Below are 11,650 nucleotides of genomic sequence, written 5' to 3' on the forward strand. Positions count from 1 at the left end.
AATTTAAAGAAAAAAAAAAAGATACAATTTAACCACAGGAGAACTACTAGTGTGGAAAAAAAAAAAAACAAAACCCTGATGAATTTTGTTTCCGCAGCACGGTATTATCAAAGATTTAAGAAACAAATTTGTCAGCCTCGGCGAGAACTCTCTGGTAACAGCATAAATGTCTGTGTTGGTTTGCTTTTCGGTTAAAGGTTTCTTTTTCATTCATTTGACCATATTTCTCTTTTTTACCTCTTATTTTTTTAATTTATTATTCATATCCTCTATTTAGCAAGCCTTCATTTTTTAAACCTCTTCCATCTTCCAATGTCTTTTTTTCCGTGACTTGGATGGAAAGTTTATGGCAGCAAAGCTGTCACTTTGGCTACTTCTGCTGCAGCTGTTCCTGCTTTTAGATCATACATGTTTTGGGCGTTGTGTTTTTGGACATGATACTAACTGATTGTGTCATGTTCTTTTTGAGTAAGCTTTTTACCACACCATCTGATGGACTCACTGTCATAGGGCTCTATGCAACTTCCATTTTTCAACTTATACTGCTTAGTCATCCTCAATTCTCCAGCAAACTTCAATTAACTTGGTGAAAGTTCGAACTCATCTGGAATTAACTGTGCCTTTATGTTTGCTCTTTGTTCTTCTTTATGTTTTCAGTAGTAGTTTAAATTATAAAGAACAAACTTCACCATTGCTCAAGCAACACCATGCAGTATTGTTTGTTTCCGCTAGAGAGTGCAAAATATAAAAGCACAGTGTATTCTGTCAAATATTTTGTTTTTAGGGTGGGCAATCTATATTGTAATACAATGATATGTTTCTGTTACTCTGGTATTCAGCAACAACTTGCAACTCAAGAGCTACATACTGAGCAGTATGAAGTTATTGTCATGCTATAGAAGATTTATATTAAGAGTATGAACTGTTGCACAAAAACACAGCACAAAAGTGCAAGTTTGATATATGCAGTATATATATAATGAGCATGGGCTTTGAACTAATTTAATGATTACAATTGACATGACTTTTTTCAGATAAACTGCTAAAAGCATATGAAAGAAAAATACCGAGGGGAGAATAATACTTGAACATGTAAAATATCTGTTCAGTAGCATTGTATGTATTAAAATGGTCCATGATGTTGCCATAGAGCCCATATACTAAGAGAAAACCAAAAACCTTTGGAGAACTGATAGTAACTGAAGTCCTCATCTTCAATGACTGGAATTTTTATTCAGGAAAAAGAAATGGAAAAGCAAAAACTTCTATATCAACAAGCCAGACTACATGACCGAGGTGCTGCTGAGATGGTTCTGCAGACAATCAGTGCTAGTAAAGGTAATGTTTTGTTGTGTAGGTTACACATTAAACCTTATTTCTAATAATCTTTGAAATTATTGTAATTCTTATTGGGCAAAATCTGCAGATGTTTGACACTAAAGTTTCCTTTCAAAATGCACCCAAAATTTCAAAAATTATTGACAGCTAATCCAAAAAAGCATAGTGAGTAATTCTTATGAGGTTATTGTAATTGTTGTTATTATTAATTTTTCTAGTGGTGATTGAGAGGAAGTGTGAAAAAGTTCATAGTTTTAGCAGTATGCAGTGAAAAAAAGCCCCTCAAATTCTGGGATGTATACAGTTCTGAAGTAGGTGCAACATTTGCTCCTTTTTTTCCCCTCCACCACTCCCCAAATATCTGCTTTATTGGTGTAATTTTATAAAACATTTCAGAAGTGTGAATGATGCTTTTGTCCCCTAGACACATCTAACTCTAAAGTTAGGTGCTTTCATTTTCTGTTCTGTTATTTGTTTCTATAGTACTGATTTTTAAAAAAATTCCTGTTTACAAATTTCATTTACTGTAACTAAATGCTTTGCATCACTGTCATTTTCTGAAAAAAACAAACAAACAAAAAAAAAATCTAGATTGGCATGTAGAGGAGACACATTGTTAAACTTGAAAGCTAGCTTAAAATTGTGCAACCAGCTTTAAATCAACTGTTGGATGCTCTAGCAAATGAAACATGATTTATATTCATTGAGTTCAGTTCTTGCTGTCTTATACCTTGCTTCTTTTATTTGTGCTGTGTATGCATTGCACTATATCTGTAGGCACTCAGGAAGATACTAAGTCACACTAGAGATCATGAATGAAAAATAGGTCTGTTTTAAAAGAGAGACAAAAAGGCCTCTCCCGATAAATTACCATTTAAGTAATTGTATGGAGAAGTTAATAGAACATTCTTATTTTTATGTATTATCTAAAAGTCTGTTTTAAACTAATTTTAAGGTGAGATGGGTCCAATGGTTGCAGCTACCCTAAAGCTAGGGATTGCCATCTTAAATGGAGGAAATTCTACTGTTCAACAGGTAATGTACTAATTTACAGATATTTATGTTACAGTCATTGTTATTGTAGTAGTGCATTATGTAATGGGACTATTTGTCAGATGCTGATTATCCTCTTACTCTTGTTCCTAGGAGGATATAGCGTACAAAAGTACTTTATTTGCTAGGTATTTATTTCTTATTTGTATATATATAATTAATCTACAGAATACAAGGCTAAAATAAATTTGTTTTGCACTTCAGCTGGAAGGGGGAGATTTTATGTGAAATCATTAATTTCTAGAGGAATTCTGTGGGAGGGAAGGATTTCTTGGGAGATTGACATTGTCCTGTAGCCGACAGAGTAAAATTACTGACCCCAGTCTTTACCAAAAAAAGAAGTTATACAAGTTCAGTCACACACTTTACGCAAGCTTATGCCATGGAGAGTCTTGGTGATAAAAGCAGAGAACTCAAACTTGATTTACTAATCTATAGTAAGATAATGTGGTGAGCAGTGGACAAGTCTGATAAACTAATGTTATTCTGCACTGTTGAAGAGAATGATACAGAGTACATTTGGTGTTCTGTACTAGTTCAAGGTTCCTGAGTCCAGAAGTCTTCATGCCTGCCATTATTATGTTACTGTAGGACAGTTTGAAAAGTACAGACAAATGGGGACAGTTGAGGTCCTAAGTTAAGCAACCACTGAAGCAGCTGAACGCAGCCAAAAATGATCTTTTCAGAGGCTATCATTACCAGGAACTGACCAGAAAGACCACAGATTGTGCAAAAAAGTATCTGCTTGAGCCATTGCCAGGTCTTTGTGATGTCATGATATTAAATTACTTAGGAAAATCATGGCATTTGTACATAGTTATTTAATCTGAATTTGTAATGCTACAATCTAAATTTTTTAAAATGGTATGATCAAGTCTTAACTAGTTAGAATGGAGGAAACAGTTATTAGTACGGTTACAATAATACTAATACTACTAGTCTAAATTATATACTTATAAAAGCATCAGTAATACAGTTAGAACTGCTCTTTTTTCAGTTGCCTCTATGCTTACCTTTCCGATTTTCCTTTAGATCCCAAGATCAACTCTTCAGTTTTCCTTGGGAAGAATGGTATGGGTGGGGGGAGAGATACAGAAGTGATTTTGAAAAGTCATCTTCATCATCCTCTGGGGTTCTTTACTTTGATTAGTATGTTTCAAAATACCAATATCACTACTAATCTAGAATCCATATAGTATTAAGTTAACTAGATTAGCACATAATATAAATACTAATTCTCTGTGTAAATTATTTGTGCTTACTGCAGAAAATGCTTGACTACCTCAAGGATAAAAAGGATGTGGGATTCTTTCAGAGCCTTGCTGGTCTTATGCAGACCTGTAGGTAAGAAAATATCTACTTTAAAAATTTATTATTGTGCATTTAGGTTTTATTCTATTTTACTTTTTGTAAAGAGCATCTGGAGACTGTAATGTGCTAGATTTGGCATAAAGGAAAGGTGGTGCTCATTGTATGAAAATCTTCATATGGTATGGATCCACCTTGGTAAAAGAACTCTTTTCACAAATGTTTATGGCATCTATGCCTACTTGAGTTATGCCAGAAAACAACTCCAGAATTAGAGCATTCCTCAGGGGCAAATTCTCAACTCTAGAGGTATCCTGTGATCCTGCAGAGACCAGGTTAATTATAAAAGTTAAGTAATCATAGAGATTTTGGGAAAACCTAACTTTGTTTTAAATATTAATAGGACTTTTTAGAAGGCAGAAAAAGGAATTAAATATTATGTTTTAGTAAACTGTGGAGGTACTGTGACTTTTTCATCCATTCATGCTTCTTGACAGTTTATATTGGTTTTATATATATAAATATATATATTTTGAATGTTTTATATATAATTCCCAATAATAAACCATATCAACAAATAATGCATTTATTAACATAAAACATAGGACTAAAAGGGGCTTCCTGGATCAATCTATTCCATTATGCCAGGTACCATGTTATACCATGGTACCATGTTATATCCTTCGTTTGTTTGTTTTTTTTTTAACGCTGTTTTTGACCAAGTTTAATATTGAAATCAAGGAGGAGTCTTGCCAGCGGAACTACTGCTATAGTTCATCTACATTCATCTGACTTTCGTAGACATTCTTGCTTATGAACAAAAGTTATCTGTGGCTAGCTGACATGCTAAGCCATGAAAGGCAGAAGTTGATATGAATGCATATTCCCCTTTGGCAGCTTCAGTTTTTCAGAATGTGGAGCAAGAGGAACACTGGGTGGAACTAATAATGTCATATTTTCTTAACAAATCTTGCTGTTTGGGGTGAACTAGATATAATATAAAAGTAGTCAATAATATGGCTTCTTTGTAACCCCTAAAATGAGTATGTATATCATAAACACATTCCCTTTTTGTGGTCAATCATAAAGAGCTAAATTCTATTGCCATTTGCAGGACAAAAGCATGTTAACTCTGTAGAGATGAGTTTCACAGTCTTGTACAAGAGACACATATCTTAAGCCACTGAAATATATCTTCTTGACACTGGTATGATTATGCACTTAAATGAAATCACTAATCCTTCTCTATCTTTCACAAAATGAAATTTTACATATATTTAATTAATCACAGGACAAATATGATTTTTCTTATTGCAGTGTTCTTGACCTAAATGCATTTGAACGCCAAAACAAAGCAGAAGGCCTTGGCATGGTAACTGAAGAGGGATCAGGTACTAACGATTTAACAGAAATGATCTATGAACTATTCTCTTTTACATTTTGCAGAAGCAAGACGAATTTGAAAGAACCCTGTAAATATATATCTAGAGGCTGAAGCTAAAATATGAGTCCTAAGAATGGTTTATATTTAATATACCTAAGCCCATGGTTGTAAATAGTAAATCACTACCATGTGTTGAGTTTCAGAATGGTCTCAGAGGACTCTTACTCATCATTCAGAAGTGAAGGCATTACATGTAAAACTGAAAACAGATTCTAGTTACAAACAGCAGTGTTTATGCATGTGGACCATTTCAGAAGTCCCTAAGCAGTTTCAGCATAAAATGAAATTAAGAGTTCCCACCTGATTTCTTAAACTGTCTTGGCTGGAGTGAAAAACAGACAATTTAGTTAAGCTGTAAGTTAAATATTAGAGGTTGAGGGAACTGTATCTCCTGTTTGGAAAAAAGTTTGCTGGGGAAGTTTTTTCTTTGAAATAATTCTTTTCTGTTTGTCTTTGGGGAAATATTACAAAATTTTCACTTTACTTTTGACTTTGAACCAATTTGGCTTTCTACCCTCTGTGTTGTCAGTTCACTGTCAATTTCTTTCTTCTGTCTGACAGTAACTTCTACTACTCCCTTACTGTGATTGTCTGGAAACATTAGGTTCATTCTTATGTGACTTAATAGAGCTACCAAAGCACATTTTCTCCCCATATCTTCAGTATTTTTTATGGTACATTTTTATGTTTAAATCCAACAGTGACCTAATCTTTTACCATGTTCTTTTGTCTTAAAAACATGGTAAAAAAGCTTGACTGTATAATCATTATTGCATTTCGGGGTTCATAATTCATACCTGCAAAGCTGAATATCTCACTGGCTATTGTGCCTGTAGCTCTTTTATATGGCATATTTTTGAATATTCCAACTGCTTGTCTCAAATCAAAATCACAAACTATTACATTTGACTGAATGACTTCAAGACTGATCATAAATGCTGCTTCTCCAAAAGTGCTCCCACAGTTTAAATTATAGATCAAATACTGCTAGACTTATATGAGTAAAAAAAAAATAAAGTGAACCCATGTGGATAAAATTTGGTCACAAGATTGTGGATTGAGCACTGACGCAGCTATCTGGCATATAAGGTTTTGGCTGTTACTTTGATGTTTTACTGAAGGTTATTCTGCATAATGTTTTGCTCTTTTGGGCACATTTCTACTAAATTATTATATTTATTATTTGTAAGGCTGGATTTTGAAATGAACTGTCAAGATACCAGCTCATTTTTCTTTTGACTGCTGCCTCTATTTCTAGAAATGACTGATTTTGCATGTAAATATAAATAGATCTTTAAATGCTGCATAATTGACTCTACCTATGTTGGAGTATTTTTGTGCTTCCTCATTTGAGGGATTTTTAAATTTATTTTCTGTTTATTTGATCTTTCTCTTTTAGTATAGAACTAATTTTGCCAAAACCAATACTAACTATATTTTGTATTTGCTAAAAACAATTTCTCAACTTTTTTTTTTCTTTTTTCTCTGTTTCTTTTTCTTTGAACTAATTGTCCTGTCTTCCCTTCCTCAGTCATCACTCTTGAGCGTGGTAATTATTAAAACCAACTGCCTATTCTTTATTTTTCCTGCTCTTAGCTTTGTGTCAGCACTGTACAGCTCCTGAACACCATTAGACTTTTTGTTCCTAAGAGGCTATTAAACTAGTGGGTTCTTTTCTATTATTACAATTGTGTATTCCAAAATTCTTGATTTTTGTGTCACCTCTCCCCACTTTGTTCTTCCTTCCTTTCTCAGGATTTGCACAGTAACTGGCACACTAGATGTAAGAGCAGCAAGCTTTTTTAAACTTATTTTTCCGTTCTTTTTTATTTCTTTTCATTTTAGTGAGCCCACTATTTGCAATGGATGAATGTTAAAAAAAAAAAAGTATGCCTATACACATAAAAAGCCTTGTGCTATAGTCCTTCTGTAGTATTTATGTTGTGTATTGAATGTGGCTTTATCGCTGCATTATTTGTGCAAGCACAGGAAATCAGTGGTGGATCCAGTGAGGATTTGAGGGTGGTTAGTAAGGAGAGGATTTGCCACTGGCTAGGTTTATCTAATGTGGTCAGGAGTTGATACAAGAAAGAGGTGGTGCATTACTAATTTAGAGAAATCAATAATGTTTGTAGGTGATTCTTCCTTGCTCTGAAAGCTACTTGATGTGTTAAGGTTCCTATACCTCAAAGGTTCCTTACTTCAAGTAAAGGAAGAGCTTTGTAGGAGCAGTTGCCATTAGATGTTCCTGTTGCCATGAGAAACGAGAATTTAAAATACAAAATGAGTATTCCATTCAGCAGAAACAATAAGCTTAAACACTGCAGATGTATTTTCATTAGCCAAGTGTTGGGGAGAGGGGTGATCTGGATTTTTATTTGTTTTCTCAGTGGAAATTTTAAAGCTAGGATCATGTGGTTTTGTTTTCTTTGTTAGTGAGCAGCAGCAATGTCAAGATATGGTAATCACACTATGTCAAAGATTTCTTGGCACAAAGGGATAATATTTGCTAACAATGCCTTTTTTATGTATTAATATCCAGCTATTGAAAACTCAACAAAACAGAAGAAAGCAAAGCCAAACCAAAAAAAGACTGTACTTTTCCTTTTCAGGGTTACATTATTCTTGATATTATGCTACCTTAAAATAATAATAATAATTATTAATATTATAAAGCACACCTTTTTCAATTTGCTGAAAAGTAGTTTACATAAGAGCTGTACAGGTACTGGTATTAATACCTGACAGCATTATGAAAGCCCAGCCAGTGTGTCTGTGGGGAAACTCCTGTAGTGAACAGTTTTGAAGTATCCTAGATTTTATGGGATACCTGAGAACATATGTCTGTTTGCAATCCTATGAATAACCAACTGTAAATACTACAAAGGAAATACCAAAGATGTGCAAATGTTTTCTCCCATTCCTTTTTTAGAGGGAGATACTCTATGAGTAATTAATTACTCCTCAATTAAAGGTCATTTTATTGATTCCCAAGGGAATGATGGAATATAAAATGTGCACTATAGCCTGTTCTAATGTCATCTGAATCTGATGCAAAAGCATATTAATGAGTAATTGTCATTGAGTTTACAACGTGTAAGCTTGAAACTATTCTTCCCAAAGTCAAAGAAAAACTATTGTTGACACTTATGGGAATAGAATCAACATTTCCCCCAGGGCAGTGCTTGTTTCTGGTCCCATGTCAACCTTGGCAATAGGTAGAAAGCCCTGTACTGAGTCAACATGGATGTGAGATTTATTGCTCTATTCCAACTGTTTCTTTGTACTGTCCGCATTGTAAGCTCCCTCTCCTGATATTCCTCTGACTGGTACTACCTTCCCTTTCCAAACCCTGGAACCCCCACTGGTAACAACATTGATGGTTCTTTAGCAAATGTGTTTCTTACTTGTTTTTGTGATGTACTCAATGTTGTTTCTTCTGTATATATTTTGTTTTGATTGTTCTGTTTCCTTTTCAAAAAGGGGGGTTCAAAACCAAAGACATGTAGAAATGCTTTTTACCTTGCAATGGTTTTTCATTTTTCATTTAACACTCATACTCTATGCTCTTTCACTGTGGGTCACAAAAATCTTGAAAGTGCAATGTTTTTCTCTTTTGAAGAAACCTGTTTTACTTATCATACGAAATAAAAAAATAAAGATGTTAAGTTTACACTTAGATATGTCACCTTTTTCCCCCTTTTTGTCAGGAAAGCTCTATTTTTTATTTTTAATATTGTAATCTTATAGCATGGGATTATTTTGTTTCACATAAATTCTCAGAATGCTTATTTTGATAAAATATAATTTTAGAATGAAGTTTAATCTGACAGTAGGTCTTAAAGGACTTACTATTAAACTGACTGAGAGTGGTATATATGCCATATAATAAATAGCTATAATGAGGGTACACATTAGGGCTATTTTCAGCCATTAATAATGTGAAATCAATAAATATGCTTTTGTCCTTCACCAGCCTAGTCACACTTCAAGTGGATGTTTAAATTCTGCGTGATCCACTATAGGAGGGGGGTTTTGCACCTTTTATACCTCTATATTTGAAACAGTGTTTGCATTTAAAAGGGAACTTAAGTAGCTTCAGTTCAGATAAATTGTTATATGTCACTTGGTGGGAAAATAAGTGCTTTTCTTATTTGACTCAGATTATTGAGAAGTCAAAGGAATGCAGGACTCACAATCCAACCCAATATTGCCAGTGTCTTGTGATGAGAATAAATTCACTTGGTTTATCATGGGAGAGCTTTGCTCTTGCTTAACAGCCATCAAAAAGGAGCCCTGTTGCCCTGTTTCTTTTTGAAAACTGGAAGTATTTGTATGTTTCTGTAATATGTAGCATCAGACCAATGTTTTTAAGTAGTAATAGAAGTCAGATCTTTTCTGTTGAGGATTAAAAAAAAAAAAATACACTTGTACACATGCACTTTCAAGGAAAAAACCTCATATATTTCATTTTTCATTTAATCTTATTTTCATTTCCTACACATGATACCTCTGTTCCTATATATCACAAACACAACCTACCAGTTTTGCAAAAATTACAGGCTTGAAGCCCTCGTGTATGTAGCCATATAATTTACATACAGCATGAGCAATGGCAGCATTTTAAAGTCTAAGCAAATATATGCCAGAATATACATCATATCAACAGAAATTAAGGAACATGGTTTCGTGACAACCTAAGTAATACTATATGCAGTGTGTATGTTTCTAAGTACATTATCTATGCAAATCTTTGTGTGTACTGGCATGAATTTTTGTGCACAGCAGCAAAGGTTGTTCTTTTAGATTTTATAGAAAGAAATGGATCTGCACTTCAGTTCTGTAGTTGCCAGTGAGACACCTCTTGCAGTCAGTAAGTAACATCTGAAAATTAAAATTTCTGTCAGTACCAGCATTGGTTTTACTCAGATTTTGATCAGCTATAGAAATTGACAAATCAGGACTATTTTAAATCTTAATGTGGCCAAGCTGTTTGAAATAGGATTTTTATACTTCATTTTGAAATATGTAAAAATAGAGGTGCAAAAATATTTAACTGTAACTTATTCTGTAGTCTTATTCATACAAACTACTTCAGTGATATCTTGATACGCAAGAAATACATGATTGGGCCCCTTATGGGCTTGATTTTTCCAGCCGTAATACATCAGCAATTTTCCTTGTGAATTATTTTTTAAAGTCATTGCCACCTCAGCAGTCAAGCTACACACATTACATGTATGAAGGTACAGGCTCTGCCCAGTATTTGGCTTTCTGTAATGCTTATTTTTGCAAAATATAAATAGTCAGCTAGATCAAAAAAGCATGTGACTACAAGTGTAACTTTAAGCATGACAGGAGTTCAGTTAAATTAAAAAAAAAGAGTAAATGACTAATCCTGCAGGATATTCTATACTCTGGCCTTTGGCCAGCAACATAAAAAAGTATCTTGCATGGCTGAACCTCCATATAATGTTGAATAAAATACTTCTAAGTGCACCAGCACCTCTTGATTTTACCTTCTTGCCTTCTTGAGCATATATTGTATGCATACATTAATCAGCACTGACAGAAACAGTCTTTTATTTTTCATTGTTTAATTAGCTGAAAGGGTTTTCAATCTTCTGTGACTGGAAAACTATGTAACTGGTATTTATATCTGGGATGGAGAAAAACGTCATGGAATGTAATTTATAGTATTTGGCTCATTCTTGGAGAAAGAATTGCATATTGTTTGCCGCTACTATAAGTATATGTCTGGAATTAGGAGGAAGAGCATTTTATCTTTCCTTATTTACAAGAAGGTGTGTTGGCAAGTATTTTTGGTCATAAATGCTCTTACTGCCAAGCATTATGTCTTGATGGCAACAGGAAAGAGTAAAAAAGAGTGAAATTCTGTACTTTTAAAATATTCATGTTAGTTTTCAAAATGCTTTTGCTTCCTAATCCTGCCATTACACTGAAGCTTCTTACTTTAAAATTCACGGGTTGTGGATTGATAAATCCATTAGCTTGAACTTGTAATTGTTCGTGACTTTATATAGATTTAAACTTCTGCTCATGCTCTTATTTATATATATTCCAAATCATACTAAATACTATTTACAATTCAGCTGTAATAATGTAATTATAATATTATAATAATTTATAAATGTAGATATTATAATTAGAGTTACCCAGAGTATGTCAGTAATTGTTAATTTAATTATTATTGTCTATAACTTTTTTGAAAAAAATCTTTTTTTTTCTTTTAAATTTTAATTCATTTACTCACTCTGGTTTCCTTCTGTTCATGCACTAAAAATACTCTCTTTGTAGACATGGGATTTTGAAGTTGAGATAAAAGCCTAAAATATCTCCCCATTATAAAAAATCTTCCAAATTCTTTTGCAGTCTGCTTACATTTTTATCTCCTTTTCTTTTGTTGTCTGCAAATAGCACTTGATCACATGTTCAAATGATGTATATTCTTAAAAAGTAGAAGTTTTTATGGCTTTTTTTTTTTTT

The 11,650-nt window shown here is 33.4% G+C and overlaps 1 protein-coding gene across 1 annotated transcript in view; it reads left to right on the forward strand.

Moving 5' to 3' along the window:
* Positions 1-1,217: 1,217 nt before the first annotated feature.
* Positions 1,218-11,650, forward strand: part of LOC104522321 (ryanodine receptor 2) — a 50,283-nt gene continuing 39,850 nt past the window's right edge. The window contains exons 1-4 of the mRNA XM_029084148.1: positions 1,218-1,338; positions 2,294-2,373; positions 3,659-3,735; positions 5,017-5,090. Of these exons, the coding sequence (XP_028939981.1) occupies positions 1,218-1,338; positions 2,294-2,373; positions 3,659-3,735; positions 5,017-5,090 (352 nt within the window). The remainder of the gene's footprint in view (positions 1,339-2,293; positions 2,374-3,658; positions 3,736-5,016; positions 5,091-11,650) is intronic.

Source organism: Antrostomus carolinensis, unplaced genomic scaffold (genome assembly GCF_000700745.2).
Source record: "Antrostomus carolinensis isolate BGI_N321 unplaced genomic scaffold, ASM70074v2 scaffold16170, whole genome shotgun sequence".
Lineage (NCBI taxonomy): Eukaryota > Metazoa > Chordata > Aves > Caprimulgiformes > Caprimulgidae > Antrostomus > Antrostomus carolinensis.